Here is a 20,655-nt window from a genome sequence, read left to right as displayed (position 1 = left end):
AGAACGGATCCTGTTCGCAACCAGAGGTACCACTGTATTTCTGTTACAAAAGTCACATAACCGGTATAGACCTTCTGCTCTCTATCTGGCCACATAAAATTGTCAAGAAGTGTTGTGAAATTGTGGGTGGGAGGCAAGGGCTGCCAGAGGGGACAGTGCTGGAGTTAGGAGCCCTTCTCTTTCCATGCATTAAGAATGGTTTGTGTGGATCAAATATGAACTTTTGGGCCAGAGCCCAAACCTGAGCCTAAGCTGCCCGCTCCAGAGCCGAACCAGAAACAGCCCAGGTTGTCTGTGCCAGACCCCAGAGCACAAGCCAGAGCCCAGGCTGCCACAGCCAGAGCCCGAAACTGAGCTCAGACCATCTGCACCAGAGACTGAGCACAAACCAGAGTCCAGACCAACCACGTGAGAGCCCAAACATAAACCCAAGCCTCCGTGCACAAAAAAGTAAATACAATAAAATAAAACCAACCCCCCCCCCGAAACCTGGACAATTGCTGTAACTTGTAAAAATCTCCCTTGATGGGGATGTAGGCCCCCCAAAAGAGGACATGTATAGGATTTCCTGGGCATACGGCAACCCTACAAATTGATGCCATTGTTTTGAGGTATCATCTAAAATTAAAGGGATGGCATGTTTTACATGGTTAGCAACAAAATACAGTATCAAGTTTGGGATGCCCCTGCCTCCTCCTACTGGGAGTTTGGCATTTATTCTGGTTTGGTGGTTTTTTTTTTGCACTTTTCTTGAGTGAGATCCAAGTGGGTTAGTGATTGGAATAGAAATGGCAGTTTTGGTAGAATCTCCATTTTTACCATTTCTAATTTGTCTAGTATAAAATGGGGTTTATTCTATTGTGTGTGTTTTTGTCAAATTCTGAATTGTCCACAGATATCCACAGGAGGATATTTTGTCAATAGAGTCTGCTAAGGTTTCTTGTTATAATTATTCCTAAATAGCTAAGCTTTGTGAGAGAGAGTCTATCTAATGCCTGTGAGTTTTGTGAAAGCTTTTTGTTTGGGTGGTACACCGAAGCATAAATCTTCAGATTTTGAGAATTTAACATGCAGACCTGATTGTGTTGCAAAGCTGTGAAGCTTTCAAAATATTGCTGCTCCTGTCTTCAAGGTCAGGTGTCATTATCATTAAATCATCAGCAAATAGTCCAGTCATATAGTTTTGTTTTCCAGTTAGGACTTCCTTGACACCTGGTGTTGTTCTGAAGTATATAGCTAATGGTTCTAAAGCTAGGATGAACAGAAAAGGGAGAGATTGGACAGCCTTGCATTGTTCTTTGAATCCCCACTAAGGATGAATTTATATTATTTATTTCTACTGTAGTGGAAGCTTCAGAGTATATTTGTTTCAAAATTTGTATGAATTTGGGGCCAAATTGCATTTTAGAAAGGACTGCCTGCAAGTAGTCACATTTCAGACATTCAAAGGCCTTGAGGATGTCTGAGGCCATTACTACCAGTGGGAAGGTTGTCTGTCTACTATGTAGACAGCTTTTTGATAGGTCCGGTGATGTTTCAATGGAGGACAAAACCAGCTTGGTCTCGGGCTTAGTCTGGGGCTATTAGTTTGTGTAACAATGTCTTAATCCTGTTGACTAGCACTCATGTAAAAATTTCATAATCAGAAAGATTGGCTAAAAAGATTCTACTTTTTGGTGGTCTTTAAATGGTTTTGGGATAGCTATAATCTTGGTGTGGTACCATATTTTGTTGATAGGTGCTCCTCTCATTAGGTCATTAAATAAGAGGCCCATATATGATGATAATGTTTCTTTGAATTGTTTATAAAGCTCAAGAGCTTAGAAGTGAAGCCACCAGGTCCTGGGGCTTTATGTGGTTTCAGTTTTTTAAGAACATTGTCAATTTCTTCTAGGGAAATGGGGCTATCTAAAAAAGGTTTTCTCATGAGTTAGTGAGGGTATAGGTAAGTTTTCTAATAATTGTGGATATCTTTTGAGGGATTATGAGGTATATAATTTAGAATAAGAGGAGGGGGTAGATGCCTTTAAAAGAGATTGTTTTAGTGCCTTTTTTTAATACTGTGTACTCCTGACAGAATTTATTTCTTTTTAAATCTGTTCGCTGAAAGTCTAGTCTTTCCTCCATATTCATAAAAGTATTGTTTCATATATAAGAGGTTGACCAGTGTACTACTATTTCCAGTGAGCTTATTTCTCATCTCTTTTGTTAAATTACGTTGAGGAGGTGTTTTGACTATGATTCCAGAGGGTGGCAGCAGGATACTGTCTTTTGTGGCATTAGCTACCCCTCCCAGTTTGGTGTCACCTGCAAATTGAATAAGCATGCCCTCAGTTCAAGCCATTTATAAATATATTGAGCAACTGTTCCAGGAGAGAACCCTTCGGCACCCCACTTGTCACTTTTTTCCAGGAATAGAAGGAACCTTGAGTAAGTACTCTTTGGATTTGGTCAATTAATCAGCTACAAATCCACCTAACAGTTACCCCATCTACCCCATATTTTACTAGCTTCTCCACAAGAATATTATGTGACACTTTGTCAAAAGCTTTATAGAAAGCAAGATACACTACATCAAGAGCATTCTATTAATCCTCCAAGCTTGTACCTCTATTAAAATAAGATAGATTCGTCTGGCATGACTTGTTCTTAAGAAACTAATGCTGGTCTTGGTAATCACAGCATTCTTTTTTAACTGTTCACAGACTGGCTGTTTAATTATCTGTTCAGAAGGCCTTTCTTGGAATCAATGTCAAGCTGTCTGGTTGGTAGTTACTGACTGGTCAGTATTTTTTCCCCTTTTTGAAGATGGTGACAATATTTGCCCTCCTCCACCGTGGGTGCAGCTCATTGGGCCCTGGGAGTCTGAATTCATTTAAAGTAGCTAGGTGTTCTTTTACCACCTCTTTTCCTATCTGGGGCTTCAGCTCTCTTTTTGCATTTTGCATTCCCCCCCCCCCTTTTATGCCATGCATAATTTTATATACTTCTGCCATCTTTCCTCTAAACTAAAAAGTCCCAAATTTTGCATCCTTTCTTCATAAGGGAATTGCTCCATCACCTTGATCACTTTAGTTGTCATTGTCTGAGCATTTTCCAACTCCGCAGTATGAGAATTTGAGCTGAGACAACCAGAACTGTGCACAGTATCCCAAATGCAGTTGCACTGTAGATTTGTTTTTATGTGCTTGGATTTTTCTTTCTCATGTAATAGACGATTTCCAGAGAGGTGCCATGTTAATTTATTGCAGCCTAAACAACAAATTCAAGGGATGCGGGTGGCGCTGTGGATAAAACCTCAGTGCCTAGGACTTGCTGGTCATAAGGTCGGCAGTTCGAATCCCCGCGGCGGGGTGAGCTCCTGTCTTTCGGTCCCAGCTCCTGCCCACCTAGCAGTTTGAAAGCACCCCTAAGTGCAAGTAGATAAATAGGTACCGCTTTATAGCGGGAAGGTAAACGGCATTTCCGTGTGCTGCGCTGGTGCTGGCTCGCCAGCTGCAGCTTTGTCACGCTGGCCACATGACCCGGAAGTGTCTTCGGACGGCGCCGGCTCCTGGCCTCTTAAGTGAAATGAGCGCGCAACCCTAGAGTCGGACACGACTGCCCCGTACGGGCAGGGGTACCTTTACCTTTTTTAAACAACAAATTTCTTGGTCTTTAGGTGCCATAAGGCATTGAGGGTTATTGATGCAGTTTTTGTATTTCTTGTATCTGCCAGCATTTTGCATTTCTGTTGTATTGCTTCCTTTTCTGCGTGACTTAAAACTTACACATCCTTTCAGCATTACTTAGCCTTGTCAGTGGCCCCGACTTTTAAAATGACCTGTTATCTTTTGCCCTGACCTTCCAGAAACAGGGCCATATAATCTTTTCTGAAAACTGGCACAGCACAGTGGAGAACTATAAACAGTCATTGATAATTCAAGTGTGGCTGAAAACTAAAAATGACCAAGGATATGTTTTGGCTTGCTCCTGAATACAATCAATGTACAACACTATTTGCTAATCCTGAGCTCCATCCTGCCTTGACCCTCCATTTGCAACATTTATGTGCTCCCATAACTTTTAAATCTATTTTCTTAATTAAAAAATCTCCCCTGCAGCTACCAGTTGGATCACTGGTCTCTGTAGCTCAGTATTGTGTACACCAACCAGCAGCTGCTCTCCAGGGTTTTAGACAGGGAGTTTCTCCCAGCCTGGAGATGCCACTGGGGATTGAACCTGGAACCTTCTGCATGCAAAGCAGCTGCTCTAGCTCTGATCTGCAGGCCCTCAGTCTGGACCTCTTTGGGGTGGAATCCGCATGAATTTGCGGGTGAGGGAAGCAAAGGTTTATAAGGAATCATGCAGACACATGGTAGGAATGGGCAAAAGCTGAGTTTAGAAACTTGGTTTACATACAGGGCTGTCCCTCCTGATTTCTCTCAGCCTCAGTTTTCAGATGTGGGAAAATACAGGATAGGGGGGCTAGGCTTTTGGCCCAGCTATGGAACCAGCTAGGGACGCGGGTGGCGCTGTGGGTAAAACCTCAGTGCCTAGGACTTGTCGATCGTATGGTCGGCGGTTCGAATCCCCGCGGCGGGGTGAGCTCCTGTCTTTCGGTCCCAGCTCCTGCCCACCTAGCAGTTCGAAAGCACCCCTAAGTGCAAGTAGATAAATAGGTACCGCTTTATAGCGGGAAGGTAAACGGCGTTTCCGTGTGCTGCGCTGGTGCTGGCTCGCCAGAGCAGCTTCGTCACGCTGGCCACGTGACCCGGAAGTGTCTCTGGACAGCGCTGGCCCCCAGCCTCTTAAGTGAGATGGGCGCACAACCCCAGAGTCAGACGCGACTGGCCCGTATGGGCAGGGATACCTTTACCTTTACCTATGGAACCAGCTATGGAATAATAGCCCAGTGTCAAGAAGATACATGGCTGAGGTGATTCCTGTTAAGCATCACCAGTCTCCTCAAAATACATAGGAAATCTTGAGACAGTCTTTAGACAGTCAGGAATTTGAGGTTATAGAGAACAAATGTGTTTTTAGGTTGATGGGGAATAAAAAAATAGGTTGTGCTCCTGCATTGAAACTCACTTAACTTTTGACCTTTTGAATTTATATGACCTAACATCCATGTCAGAAAGAAGTTGCCAGAGACACCAACAAACTAAATTCCAGCTTAATTTCAAATTAAACGTCCAAATCACAACAATTTATAGCAATTTTATCTTCTTCTGTTTTGCAGCCTGTGCAGATACGTTCCTTGTCTGTATGTTGCTATTAGCATTAACAGCTGGGCTAACTGGCTTCAAAACTGCTCAAAATAAAAACAAATTAAAACAGACCACAGAGCTCAAGGACAAGAAGCTTTGCCCATTGCCATCTTCTCCATTTTATTTCCTTTGTTCTCTGGTGAAGCGCAAACAAAAATATTTTAACTTTTAGTTACTGTTTTTCACCCGATTAATTTTTCCTGGGTTTCCTACACTGGACTGATTTATGCTAATTTACACCTGAGATTGTACAAATCTATTTCTTGAACTCCTGTTATGCATAGGTAACTGTAATTTTTTTCTTTTTCTCCATTACTTGGAAAGACAAGGGGCAGAATTGTCTCAAGGATATGTAATTTTACATAATGTAGTTTTGATTTCATTTATGCTATATCATTGTGAGTTATACTTCCATATCCTGGAATGCAGTCATTGTTTGTGATACATTAAAAAAAATAAAATCCTTTCCGGTTGCTACTACTTGCCCATTTAAGCCTTTTAAATAGAGATCTTTCCTAGTCTGTTTCTCCTTTGGAATTGTTTTTAGATCTTTTAAGTGTTTCATTGCATCCATGTCTGGTGATCTGGGACCCTTTTGGGATGAAGAGTGGGAATGTTTTAAAATAAATAATAATCTGTAGATTCTATTTTCAGCTAGCATCTTTTTAGGGCAGCAGAGTTAGTTACTGCAATCTCTGTTCTAGAATTCTGTAGTTAATTTATTTTCTAATTACAGAGCCTGTGGAATCTTGAAACCACTCGTCTTATTGCCCATTTTGAGAAATCGCTGGACTGTGATGAGGGGGGAAAGGTGCAATGCCTGGATTCTGACATCGAGAAAAAACTTAGAGTGCCATTGTTGGAAATACTGAAATACCCCTACCTGTTGCTTCATAAACGACTCAGTGAGTATCTTGAGGCACCTGAACTTGATCTGGTTCTCCCTTGCATAGTAGCTACAGATTTTGAAAGCAGCTACTGAAACAGGTTGTGACAAATCACTTAATGGTTGCATTCTCAGGATACGCCAGGAGGTGGTATGTTGACTGGGCTTTTTTGAACTATTTCGCTCCTCAGAAAATCTTGTACACAAAATTCTTATTACTATATTATGTATATTCTGTTGCCATCACAAGTGATCAGAAATTGTGGCCTGGGTGGTGTTGCTCACTTGACTTCCTCAAGACATGCATCCCTGCTGTTTACTAAGAACAGGAGGGTAGAATTCTTTTTGTTGCAGGAACCTGAGTATTAACTTTGCTGGAAGGACAAGCTGTGGGTTTGTTTTGGCCCAGCCATATAGTAACAAGGTGCCTATGGAAGGTTTACCAAATCTCTCCTCTGTATGTGGGGGGGGGGGCGTGTTTCATGAAAATGCCAGACAGGTATCTCCCTTAAGAAGCTTTATAGGATAAAATCCTCTGCATAGTGTTGATCTGAACACTATGCAGAGGGTTCCACAGAGTCCATTCCTGTTCTATGAATCTTTGAAAATGGCTTTCATCTTATGCAAGGATCATTTCCCTTCAAATTATGGTTATTCCAGCAGCCCTAACACTTTGTGTTCTCTTTTTTTGAATTGTAGGCACGCTGTTTGTGGATGCTATTTGCAAAATGGAGGCAATCAACTACCCCTGCCAGGTGCTTGGGAAACACCCAGGGGTCTATTTGCTCATGGTACACCCTAATGAAACGGTGAGCTGCTTTAATTTTCTTCTACATTTTCAGTTTTGCTTCCCAGGCTTAAATGTAGGATTAAGCTGCCTTAACCATTGGTCAAATGAAAGAAAGTCCTTATGCATAGACTTGTAGAGTTGGAAGGGACTCCAAGCGTCACCTAGTCCAACCCCCTGCAATGCAGCAATTTCAGCTAAAGCATCCATGACAGGTGGACATCCAATCTGTTTAAAAACCTCCAAGGAAGGAGAGTCCACCAACTCCCAAGGGAGTCTCTTCCACTGTCAAACAGCTCTCACTGCTAGAAAGTTCTTCCTTATGTTTAGTCAGAATCTCATTTCTTGTGAATTGAAGTCATTGGTACAAGTTCTCCAAGCAGGAGAAAACAAGCTTGCTCCAGCTCCCACATGACAGCCCCTAAGATATTTCAATATGACTATCATCTCTCCTGTCTCCTCTTGTCCAAGCTAAACATACCCAGCTACTTCAACCATTCCTTATAAGGCTTGATTTCCAGACCCTTGATCATCTTGGTTGCCCTCTGTATACATTTCAGCTTGTCAATATCCTTTTTAAATTGTGGTGCCCAGAACTGGACGCAATATTCCAGTTGTAGTCTAACTAAGGGAGAATAGAGTTGTGCCTGTACTTCCCTTGAATTGAACACTACACTTCTGTTGATGTAGTCTAGAACAGTATTCCCTCTTTGTTCTGCTGAATCACAGTACTGACTCATGTTAAACTCGTGGTCTACTAAGACCCCTAGATATGTACCACTGGCAAGCCAGGTGTCCTTCCATCATATATTTGTGCAGCTGGTTCTTCCTGCCTAAAGTGCAGGAAGAACCTTACACTTGTCCCTACTGAAATTCATTTTGGAAGTTTGGACCCAGTTCTCCAATCTGTTAAGGTCCTCTTGAATTTTGATTCTTTTTAAGTGGCATTAACTACCCTTCCCAGTTTGGTGTCATCTGCAAATTGGATGAGCAGCCCCTCAATTCTTTCTTCCAATTCATTTATAAAGACATTGAACAACAAGCCCAGGACAGAACTCTGTGACACCCTATTTGTCACTTCTTTCCAGAATGATGAGGAACCATTATTGATCACTCTTTGAGTTCAGTTATTCGGCCTGCTGCAAATCCACCTAACTGTTACCTTGTCCAGCCACCATTTTATCAGCTTCTACACAAGTATATAATGGGAGACTTTGTCAAAAGCCTGACACAAATCTGTATTTTTCAAATTACATTAACAAGTTTGAGAAAACAACAGTTCCAACAATGCTTTCCTTCATAGTTCTAGGAAATAACAAACAAGCTGTTTTGTGTTTTATATATTAATAGAAACACCTTGAACTTGGCCTGGTAACAAACCAACAGGTTGGTCTGTGAGCATGCGTGTTATATGCTGACAAGGTCTCACACCTGTCAGCAGCCATGATGCACCATTCTGCACTAACAGCAGCACAAGGAAAGCCCGACACAGAGCACATTGCATTAATGCAATACCTTTATAGGAAGCTTGTTCTTTTCATCAGGCTGAGGGCCTGGCAATAGAAATCTTTGCCTGGTTAAGACCCTTGGGGGGCTACCCTGTGTGAGAAGAAATAAACAAACTTAACTTTTGTAAGTATCTCTGAATTCTCTTTTGGCTAAAGGGTGAGGTATAAAAAAAGACTTGTATCTAGCTTCTACTTAGAAGAGATTCATTGATGTTAACAGTCTAAGTTAGTCATGCCCATCAATTTCAATGGGCCTGCTCTGCATAGGACTGACACTGGATTCAACCTAAAGTAACATCCTAGTTGTTCTACGCTGTTATTAACACAGTTCTATTTTTAGTGATTCCACCCAGGTTTTTTATTTGTTTTTGATAGGTGGTTGTTAAAATATCCTTGTCCCTCATTTTCTGGGATGATTGGTAAGTGAGGAGGCTGTGGAGAAGTCCATGGCCTTCAAGTAAGTTTTCCCTGAAACATATCTACACTGTCTGGTTTGGAATGTGAACCTTTAGGTTAGACTTGGTAACAGTTGTCTTTCACACCAACTTGGCTTCTGCTCCACTTTCCATAACAATGACTGCTCTGATTCCTTACCATAGTAATTAATAATGTCCCTTCAAACCCACAGATCCGTCGATGGGCCATTATGACAGCCAAGAGTCTGGGAAAGGTGGACAGGGACGATTACTATGACATACAGGAAGTGCTAAATTGCTTGCTCAGAGTTATAGAGCTGAACCTCTTTGAAAACGCTTATGTTTATAACCCCACAACAGTTGAGAAGGGTAATCTCATCTTGTTGCCTGACCACCTGTACGATATTACCAGTTACAAAAACTACTGGCTAGGTGAGTAGAAGCAGCTGAGATGGTCTGAAGGGTAAAGGGATTTGGCATGCCCCATTCCACTGGGCATGGTAGCATTGTGGTACAGCAGGAATAGCTAAGCTTTTTTTCTCCTTTTGGTAAGAGCAACATTGGCTCATAACGAATGCTCGGAGGGCCTCATGCTAGCAGTGCTCCCAAAACGGGTACGGGGTGAAAGTGGGTGTGACCACCATACACACAGCCTCTGCCTCTGTCCCTCCCTAACACACACACACACACACACACACACACACACACACACAGCTACCTTACACTGACTGACCATTGATCTATCCAGCTAATAGTTCACATTGACGGGGGCAGCATCTATCTCCAGGGGGTGTATTCTAGCCCTCATCCATGAAATCAGGTGCTACAATAAACCTATTGGCCTTCTCTCCCCACACCCAGCTCATCTCTGGCCTTCCAGATGTTTCTGGAGTATGTTTCTCATCCTCTTATTTTTTGACATGCCAGCTGGGGCTGATGGGAGTTGTATACCCATAACACGTGAAGGGCCACAGGTTTGCCCACCCTCCTTTAAGGTGTTGCCAGGCTCCTTTTCCTCCTGTTCCATTTAGAATTAAAACTTTGCTTCTTTATCATTGACTTTGTGGCGCTTAACAGTTGTATATATCATTATTTTTAATTAAACCATCCCATCCATGTATGTGCAACCTTGCTAAATTCTAAAATGTAGGTTCCTATCCCAAGGGATGGGTAATGTAAAGCAGGGGTAGCTAACATGGTGCTCCTCATATGTTGCTGGACTCCACCTCCTTAAGCCCCAGTCAATATGGCCTATTGCCAGGGATGGTGTGTTCCCAAACTCTGGAGGACACAAACAGTCTAAAATTTGAGAGGACTGCAAGCAGGCGCAATTACATTAAGTAGGTTTTAGTTTGTTTATGGATTAAGATTGGGAGTTAAGGCAATGCCCAGTGACAGTTTCTGAACTTTCTAATTTTCACTGTTCTAGGTATATGTATGGTGCTGCTGGTGCTGGATGAGCAAGCCATGGATTCATTGTTGCTTGGCCCAAACAAACAGAACGACTTTATGCAATGCATAATAAACACCCTTAAGAAAGACTCGGATGGTAATTAATTAATAATCTTTTAGGGCAGTGATAAAAGTAAATTAAAAATAGTCTGAATAGCCATAAAACTTGTATGTCAAATAAATTATTTAATGTTCAAATGCTATAGTTCATGATGGCTGATCACTAGTTTCTATGCTTATAAAAAACAGACCTAAAATGTCACTGAAGTTTTGTTTTTCTTATGTGTTTTGCAGTTATTAGGTGAGATCTAACTAAGTCATAGTTTAGACACATTGGTTAATGAAAGTTCATTGATTTCATTGGTGTCTAGATTATTAACTGAAGTTTGATATCACCAAATGGGTTTTAGGGGGTTTCTTTTTGGAGAATTAGGTGTCATTTCTTCTGAGGAGGAACAGAAATCTGTTTGGATGCACCTTATATCCAACTGAAATTGCATACATTGATATCTGTAACTTGCCTTCCTTTATCCCTAATACTTCTGTTTTGGTTGCTACATGAGAAATTCAGTTTAAAAACATTACACCCCCCATGTGCTTTGGCTCACATTTACCTGCAATGTAATATCTTCTTTCAGCATACTTGATAAAGTCATTAGGTTTGCAGACCTTTATTCTTACTGTTGTTTGCTGATAAGCGCTGTTGTGTTGAATGGCATTTTCCTGCAACAGAGAGGGAATCCTCACATGGATTGTCCCCCCCCCCCCATTCCACACTTGCTCCACAGGCAGGAATATGTAGATTAGACAGATCTTACCTCAGTGGGACAGCATTGCTTCCTTTCCTTCCTGCCTTGCTACTGTGCAGGCCCAGGTCGCAGCTCTACGCTGCTGCCGTTTGCTGCTTGAGGAGAAGCTTTCCTTTCCTTGAGGCACATTTAATTACAGAATTCAACAACAAAAAGGTATGGGTCGTCTCTGAGAGCTTGCAGCCTCCATTTTTGGCCAATTTCTCAGATGAGGAGGCCGGAGGAGCAGAGGCTACCCACAGCAGTGGGGTGGTTTCCCTTGGTGTACCCTCAAGCTTGCCAAGAACTGCATCCCAGGAGCCAACAGAGGCTGCAGAAGAACAGCCAGCAGAGAAAGCTGAGGCTTTGTAGCAGCTGCTGGGCCTTGCATCACCCCGTCATTTTGTGATTGACAGCACAACACTCCACACTGAGTTCTGTCAGTGAATCCGGCAGGCATTGGCCCAGGATGCAGGAGCTGGTTTAGTCCCAGTCCCTCAGATGGCATTTCTTGGCCCTCCAGTGCCCAAGGTACTTCAGGTTTTGGCGGGAAATAGGGCCTCATGCTTGTTTTCTGCTGAGAGTTTTGCCCACCTGTTGAAGATCCTAAAGGTAGATAACTGTGCCCAAGAACACAGGAGCTGGTGGTGGCGGCGGCAGCAGCGGCAAAGGGAGTGTCCAAAGTAAGGACAGTCCTTCAACCCTTTTGGCACCTTTTCCATCTGTTCTCAGTACCTGGGGATAGTCACTCCTCAGGCCCAGGTAGGCCCAGGTCCTAAAAGGTTTTATACCTTTCAACTTGAGACTATGACTAAATGCTGAGTTCCCCACCGTACCTCTGTATGTTCGATACAGTGGGTATAATGACTGCCAAGGACACAGATGAATTTCCTAGAATTCGGATGATAATAAGACTCCATTTGACCTTCCGGTGTTGCCTATGGCTGCGGAGACAGTAGAAGCTAGCGGTACCAGTGAGATGGGCAGAGATTCCAGCCCTGGCAAATAGCAGAAGCAGTTCTCACCCAGTTCTAGAGAGACTGGACAGAATCAGCAGGGAGGCAAGAATTTAACTTAGTCCTGACTAGAGATGTAAAATTTCCAGAAATTTTGAAGCCATGAGAAAAAAAATGTTTTTTCCTCTTTTTCCCCAGAAAAAAATTGAAGTTTGGGGGGGGGATTAAAAGTTCAATGTGGAGTAGTTTTACAAATTGCGTGAAACACAGTGTAGGTAAAAGTATTGTGCTTGCAATAAAACATGTAACCACCCCCTTTCCCCCAAAAAACAACAAAAAAAGCAAGAAACCATCAATATAAAAAAAATATCAGATTTTCCCCTTAGCACCAACAGCAAATAAAGTTAAGATCCACTTCAATATTTAAGCTCCATAGAAGATCTACCCTTTGAGTAGTGCTTTTTTAAAAAAACAAAAAAGTGTGTGGAATATTCAAACTATATCAAACTTTTTTTCCAATTTTCCTAGAAAAAAACAGCTTCAGAAAAAAGTGGGGGGACGGACACTGGGGTTTCCTCCCCAATTTCCCCCCCCCAGGCCTTCCCATCTCTACTCCTGACACCCTAAGCTTCCAGTTTAGTTCATCTGTAACAGTTCTTCTCCTGCTGCAAGGAGATGACAACAGATCAGTGGGTTCTACAAACCACGAGGGAAGGGGATATTCAAGACTTTGCCCACTTACCTCACAACCACTTTGTCATTTCTCCCATGTCCAAAAAGGAGAAAACGCTATGTGGTCCTAGCAGCCATTCAGCTGATAATCCATCAATGCCATAGAGCCCATGCCCTGCTACTCGATAATCTTCATAGTCCCAAAGGAGGAGGAGGAAGATTTCAGGGCCATATTGAATTTGAAGAGTGTGAACAGGCACATCTCTCAGACACTGATGCAGCAAGTGACACATTGTTCGACTGGGTGGAGAACTACCTTGCATCTATCACTGAAGAACATGTATTAGGTGCATCCACCAGGGAGGATTGGCAATAAAAGATATTAAGGATGTTAGTAGAATAAGTCAGTGCATATCCTTATTTGGAAAGTATTAGTTAGCTTGAACATGCTTAGATTAGAAAACTATATAGATCAAAATTTGGAATATTGAAAGAATGTCTCTTTGATTAGCTTAGAGATTAACCTGATGTTACTGTCCTGATGGAATGTTAGTTATGTAAAAAAAAGGGGGGGTATTATGTAAAATGACCTGTAGGAAAATCTTGACCAGCATGTCATGTCATGGCTGATGTAGAATGGACCATGTGGAACTGGTTATATACTTAGCGCCATGTAAGCGGTGTATGGAGAAGTATAAAAGCTGTCTTGAAACCTGTGATTAGCACAGTACCCACTATTCTATGGGATTGTCCTTTACTGCAGCAAATTTAATAAAAAGTATTGTCTAGCTGGAATTGGTTCACTGAGGTCCAGCTCTGAGGGCCTTCTGGTGCTTCCCTCACTGTGAGAATTGAGGTTACAGGGAACCAGGCAGAGGGCCTTCTCAGTAGTGGAACCCACCCTGTGGAATGCTCTCCCATCAGATGTCAAGGGAATAAACAACTTTCCAACCTTTAGAAGACATCTGAAGGCAGCCCTGTTTAGGGAAATTTTAAATGTTTGGTGTTTTGTTTTATTTTTAATATTCTGTTGGGAACCGCCCAGAGTGGCTGGGGAAGCCCAGCCAGATGGGCGGGGTATTGATTGATTGAGTTCCTTACCTGGGAATGAACCTGAGGAATGTTCGAGCAGCTTTGGTACATCCTATCCGAGGATCCCCACCCCCTGGGCATGGAAATGTGACATTGGAGCACCAGTGAAGGTCCAGTTTCTGCAGGGGGTGGAGGGGATCCTATGCACCCTGGGGTAGTTTGCATAATTGGCTGTGTGGTTGCACGCATACACTGCTTTTTAGTATTTTCTCTAATTGAATACGTTCTAGTTTGGTGTTGAAACACTCTCTCCTCAGTTCAGTTTAATACAGTAGTGCTCTCCTGCTCCAAACATGTGGGCATTCCACCTCCCTAGGCAGCAAAATTTTGCTGCCAGAGGACAGTTGATCAGCTGCAGCAGGCAGCATGAAATACTTGCAGGGACTACAGGTTGCCCATGGATTCAGCATCAAGCCAGTTCCTTAATTTAGCCAGGTTCATTCATTTCATTTGAAGTTTACTCTGAGTAAAACATAATTTGAATACAAACTTGCTCACTGATTTTATGGCAATTCCAGTATTGCTTGATACTGGGTTTTTACCCCCCCCCCCATGTACTCAACATTTTCATTTTTTAATTTACGTGTTTTCATTGACTAAATATTATTTCCCATCTCAGCGTGTTTTGACTTGTCTGTTTCAGATGAAAGTAACAGTCCCTTCTGGCCTGCACTCCACTGCTTCATGGTGATCCTGGATAAGCTTGGGTCCAAAGTGTGGGGGCAGCACATTGATCCAAGTGAGGCATTTCAAACTATTAACAACAGCGTGAGTTATAATAAAGAAATAGAGAATATTCGCCAAAGGTGCAAGAGGTCAGTCCTTTATCCTTTTATTACAGTTTTTATAATACAGCATTTTGGAAGCCAGTGTGATATCCTTCAATTCTTGCTGAGCAATTGGCCGTTCTGGCTAGGGCTGATGGGAATTGTGCATCAACATGTAACTATATTAGTTACCACCGGATTAAGATTAAACATATTTAATATAGTTTAAATGTTATCTGCAAATTAGTTAAAGGCTTTGCTTAAAATATTTTCAAGTGTTCCAGTTAAAATACCTACCAATAAAACTCACTCACTGTTTAAATTGTAATTTGTTTTTGTTTTTTGTTTTAGTTCTAATACTAGTTTTTATAAATATATTGTGTTTTGTAGGGATGGTTATCTGTAAAAAGTTAAGTACTACATTGATTTTAATCATGAGTTTCTTGATTGGATTTGTGTTGTGTTCATGTATTGTGACACTTTCTAATTTTATGAAATGTGGTTCCTGCAGAAAATATGTCAGTGGAACAGTTTCCATCTAACATCATTGGATGAGCTATGTTGCTCATGCCCATTTTGTGGATGTTGTGGTATTTCTTCCAAAGCCACCTAAGGAGCCTATGACTTAGTGAGGTTGTCTTTCCTGCATTTACAAATCATGGTGCATCCATGGTGCGTATGTGAACTATGGTTTGTTCCAACGTGCCTTAGATTGTCTCACAGATGAGCAAGCAAACCAGTTTCTTTCTACAGAGTTTAAAACAAGCCATGTTTCATAAACCTACAAGAATTTTTAGTGTTAGATTGGAATCAACCAAACCAAGCTGTAGTTAGTCAGCTGAGCTGGGTTCCAACTCTGGGAAAAAATTAGTAGAGGAGTTTGACCAGAGGTCGCCCTCCACTGAACTCCCCAAAGACACAGGCTTCAGTTGAAAAGTAGGCCTTTATTAGTACAAATGTACATAGGGTCAGTCTCTTCAAAAAATACTGGAGAAGACTGTGTTTTGGGGCTTTCAAACGTTATTTCTACTTCACCAGTCATAGGATTACAGCAGACTTTCCCATCACAGTTACAACTCATTGACACCATTCTAGACCAACCAGAGATCCTTTTGCTCTTCTGTCTAGCCCATCTCAACCTCCTCATCTTACTATACATTTTTTTAAGGTTAACCTTTTTTAAGGGTGTTTTTGATTAATTTCTATTATTAGCTGTTTATCAACATCTGTTTTCCATTATCTGTGATTCATTTATCAGGTTAAATATAAGTGCTGCTATGCTTAGCAGTCCTTTCACTATTGCCATACTGATTATCTGCTTACTTTCCTTCAGAGTTTCTTCCCTCATTGTACCAGGTGCACATAACCTCTTAGTTAAATACAATGTTTTTTTCCTTACTAGAAGAGCTTAGTTAATCTTCATACACATATGCTGGATACATAATATAGAGTCCTAAAGGCTCAAAGTAGATTCAAACAAGATGAAGAAAAATGGAGATTTCTTCTTTTCAACCATCTGTGGTTTAGAGTTAAATTTGAGTGAAATCCTGATCGCTCTGGCTTAAGTGAATTAGCTTTCACTAAGGCAGTTAGTTTAAGTCTGAGAGCAATTTAAGTACTCTTTATGACAAATTTAACACTATAATTATTTGCATAGTCTTTGGGACTCGGGGTCAGAGGAGGAAATAACATTGACCTTGATTACATATTCTTCTGTTCTGTTCTCTCCCCCCCCCCAGCAGTCGTGAGCTTTAAGAATGATGTAAACTACACATTTAAATAAATAGCTTTTGGTTTAAATGCTTTGCTTTCTTAATGTTTTCAAAGGAATAGATCTGTGCCGCTATCAGATTGTGAAGATGAAATGGTCACCTGCAGCCAACTGGTGTATGACTACCGCCTAGAAAAGCCACAGAAGGTACCTTGCATGTTGATCTAATTTATTGTCTCCTTCCATGGTTGAAATATGGTTATGGGGGCAGCTCCAGAGTATAGCTGGAGAGAAGAATCAAACCACATCTGTCCTCTAGAACAAACACTTTTCATTTTAAAAGGCTGGATCCTGGTGTTTGTTTGAAGGGTGGTTTCTTACTGGCAACAGAATTCAGCCTCCTGAAAACTTTTTTTCATTAAAACAATGTAGACCTGTTGCACTCTGGATGATGCTAGGCTACAACACCCATCGTCTCTGATCATTGGCCATGCTGGCTGAGGCTGATGGAATTTTGAGTCCAGCAACATCTGAAGCGCAACAAACCCCCTTTCCTGTCATAGTAAAATCATGTGAGGATGGCATCTGTATATGCGGGGTGGGGGGATGGGGGTGGCGGCAGCGGAATGGAGAACATGCCGTTAAAACGGTGACTTCTTGTTTCAGGTTACCAGACAGAAATCTGCTGCTTGTCCTAATTACTTCCCTGACTTGTATGAAGATATGAAAACATTAATTGATGCATTCCAGGCTGACTTTGGCCAAGACATACAGTTGCACAGCAGCACTTTTCTATGGCTTATCCCTTTCATCCACTCCCTTATGGGCCTCAGGGAGCTGGGGATTGGCTACAGCGTACAGGTTATGAGCCACCTGTGTTTGAAAACGGATGTCTCTGAGAACTCTGCTGAATCCTATGACAAAGTATCTCAGTTCTTTATTTGGGTCCTGGTGATCGTGATTCAACTCCACCTTAAGAAAAAGTGCCTGAGTTCTCTGTGGGTCAGCGCGGAAAAATGGGTGCGGACAGTGGTAGCATGGGCCAAGCTTCCACGTGCAGTGTTCATGGCTGGCATTGAGAGAAGGGCGGCCAGGAGCTGCTTAATAAGCACAGCTACATCAGCATCTCTGGAAACAGAGTCTGTGCAGTCTTTCTGCATGAAACTGATTCGTAATATCCTGAAGGAAGGCTTACATGATGTGAAGACTCCCGTTTGTAAGCAGTTCTTTCTTGAACTCAACTTGCTTCTCCGTAACCGCATGAACTTGGAGCTGAGTCCAAAGCAGACTCAAGAATTGCAGAGTACTCTGAAGCATATCATAAGGACCATGTGGATGAAATCAGGACCTTCTTCCCCCATCGTGGAGAGCTTTCCCATTGGTATAAATGAAAGACAGGAAGACATGCATCCAGTGAATATGTGCAATGAGCACCCACCTCACTTGTCAGCAGCAAGGAAGGATGAAGTCTGCCAAGAAGGCCAAGTACAAGAGGGCTCCATGTTACCAAACAGATACATGTATGTTCAAAAAACCATGAGCTGTCACCAGACACTAGGGATAGACATAAAGGTTGAGAACATCTGGTCAGGGGTGGAGAGACCCAGAGCTTCCAGTCCTCTGATGACAAAGAATGATGACAGCAGTGATGCTTTGGAGAAAAGTGTTGATCAGAATGACCTTACAAGCCAAAGGAAACCTCTGAGACCTCTGATACCCGACATCAAGGAGAAGTTGAGACATCTTTTTGATAAGTATAGAATCAGCACCATGCTGGAGTCAAAAACAAAGGAGGAGCAGTCAGTTAGAGACCAAAGGAAAAGCCAGGAAGGGCCGAAGAGTGATATTGTTGCAGGTAGCACTGGCAACACATCAGATCCATTGCTCTGCAAATCGGGGGCAGGCTCAAGCAGTCTGTCAGCCTGTATGAAAAATAAATGCAAGGACAGGGTCCTGGATTTTGAAAGCGGACAGTCCGATTCTGAAGAAGGCAGCAGTGATGACATGAAGGAGACGATGCCACTTGACATTGTGGTGAGGAATCAGAGGAATGAATTTGAAGCAGCTGTCGCTGTCACTTCAACTAGCAAAGCAACAGATCCCCAAATTAGCATAGTCCTCAATAAAGGCACCTTCACTGTTTACACCAAAGAAACTAGTTTCCCCATTGACTCTAGGCAGGAAAGCAGCAAGAAAGTTATGGGCTCTGTTCAATCTCAGTCTTCCAGTGAAGACTGCCCTTCTAAGGCAGCAAAGGGACCAAGCTGTACAATTATTATTTCTGATTCTTCAGAAGAGGATGAAAACCAAGGGAACACTAGTAGAGAGAGCAGAAACGATACAACATGTGTGCGCCATGAGAAGCAATCCAGTGCACAGGGGCAAGAGCCAATGAATTCCTCACCAACAAATGCGGAACATGAATCACAGTTGTTTGAGTTTGAATCAGAAGCTGAAATTTACTCAGAATGGCAGGACAGCCAAACTAATGAGGAACCGACAGAGGAGGAGAACCTTTTAGCGGAGACAGACAATGGCCACAGAGCCACTGACTTGGAAATAAATTACTGGGGTTATGAGTCGAACCCTGATTGGTTTAATGCCACTGAAGAAGCAAAAGAGGACCTTGTGCAAAACAGTGAAACTAAAACAAAGCCACATACACCGGCTCAGAAGGTCAACATTAGCAGCAGAAATGCAATGTGTTGCTCGACTTCCACAGGGATGGATACAGGGTGTTCCAGACACATAGACCCATCAGCACCTACTGCTCCTTCAGAGTCAGCATCTGCTGTCAAAGAATCTACTATTCAGCCAAAGAAGGTACCACCACAGGCAGAACCAGCAAGATCTACTCCTGCTGTGGTGCCACCTGCCAAAGTCCACCATTTTCCACCCCCAACCTCACTGACAGAGAATCTTGGCCTGTCAAAGAAAGTCCGTAGAGCAGCTGAACTATCTCAGCGCACACAGGACAGTCTTGCTGAGTTGCGTCGTCATGGGGAAATTGCTGGCAGGGTAGATGTTGCACAGAAAAGAACATCACAACTAATAAATGCTTCACACCTAACTACTAAAAATAGAAAAATGCTTTCTTGCCAAGAACTTCAGTTCTATAGGCAGACAAGGCCTAAAGAGAGAGAGAAGGGTCAGCACACTCAAAGAGGAAACCCAAGTTCCTCAATCCTTGAAGCTACAGCTAGTAAAACCAATCCCTTGACCTCTACCGATTCCTCCTCTAGCTCTTGTGATGAGGATGTGGCTTTGAAAGAGGGAGAGCCACAATTGAATGAGAACATTGAAGATGACAACTTGTTTCTTACACAGTCCGATCCAGTGGACATGGAGCTGTGTTCACAAATAGAAAGTGGCAGTAACCCCACACACATGGAAGTCAGTGTATCTGCAAGCCCACTACAGGATGCTAATGAGATATGCAAGGAAGCAGGTTCTAAAAGAGCAGCTGAAGCAGAGGCTCACGGCGCAAGCTGTTCTGCTGGTGGCCCACAAGACAATGCGTCTGCCAAGACTTTTGCACCCCCTAGGCTCTCCACGATGAAAATCTTCAGCGTTTCTTCCCGGAACGCAAACCTCACCAAGGAGCTCGAGAGCATCCCAAAGCCCCCAGCAGTTCCAAAGAGCAAATCATATTCCTTCATGCCCCCCACCTCAAAGGGGAATGGATTGCAGTCCCAAATCCCCATGCCGAACAGCATTCTCCAACCACAGAATTCGAACAATGTCCCTCAATTGCTAAATGTGCAAAATAACTCCGATGTGTATACTGGTGGGGTGCTGCCTGCCTGCAGACCTGTTTCCTGGCATGAAATGAATCCACGCTTCACACAAGCAAACAGCGTGAATGCCCAGCAGAGAAGTCCTGCAATATTTAGTAGAGAAATCCTGAAGTGGAACTATGACATGTTTGCACAGTTCAGTCAGTTTGGGCCACCAGCTTACCTCCTCCAGTCTGTTATGACTTCTGTTCCAGCCACTTTTAACAATTACAATGACTACTTCAATACTTTCTTCCCCTTAATGATGCTAAATACCTTTGAAACAGTAAGTAAAGTCTCCCTCAGCTCTTTGTAGTCTGGTGGCCACTTTTAACTGGAGTCTTTTGGCTAGTTTCAGGGAGGCCCACCTGGCTTAAAGAAACACATTTTTAATTGATTTTCAGACCGTTATGTAAACAGAGTAAGTGAACAATAACAACAATAATATAATAATAACTTGACATATCTAAAACAAGTCAAGGCAGATAGAAGAACCACCATAAGAAGTAATGACACCCAACTTTAAATCATGACATATTTCTCTGGTGTAAGGAAAGATCATTCCATGTCCATCTTTGAATGGAGTAAAAAT

At 42.4% G+C, this 20,655-nt stretch overlaps 1 protein-coding gene across 4 annotated transcripts in view; it reads left to right on the top strand.

Moving 5' to 3' along the window:
* Nucleotides 1–20,655, top strand: part of LOC309523736 (putative helicase senataxin) — a 54,388-nt gene that overhangs the window by 7,840 nt on the left and 25,893 nt on the right. For 2 of the 4 annotated variants that reach the window (XM_082207792.1, XM_082207791.1), the window contains exons 3-9: nt 5,989–6,157; nt 6,838–6,947; nt 9,062–9,281; nt 10,279–10,398; nt 14,453–14,624; nt 16,404–16,494; nt 16,954–20,349. In XM_082207792.1, coding sequence (XP_082063918.1) covers nt 5,989–6,157; nt 6,838–6,947; nt 9,062–9,281; nt 10,279–10,398; nt 14,453–14,624; nt 16,404–16,494; nt 16,954–20,349 — 4,278 coding nt within the window. Of the gene's footprint in view, nt 1–5,988; nt 6,158–6,837; nt 6,948–9,061; nt 9,282–10,278; nt 10,399–11,332; nt 11,621–11,702; nt 11,852–14,452; nt 14,625–16,403; nt 16,495–16,953; nt 20,350–20,655 lie in introns of those variants that run through there. The other 2 variants (XM_082207793.1, XM_082207794.1) reach the window with 2 other exon arrangements.

Source organism: Podarcis vaucheri (assembly GCF_965113315.1).
Source record: "Podarcis vaucheri genome assembly, chromosome: Z".
NCBI lineage: Eukaryota > Metazoa > Chordata > Lepidosauria > Squamata > Lacertidae > Podarcis > Podarcis vaucheri.
Note: the sequence above shows the minus strand (reverse complement) of the source record. Positions and strands in the feature narration are given on the sequence as shown.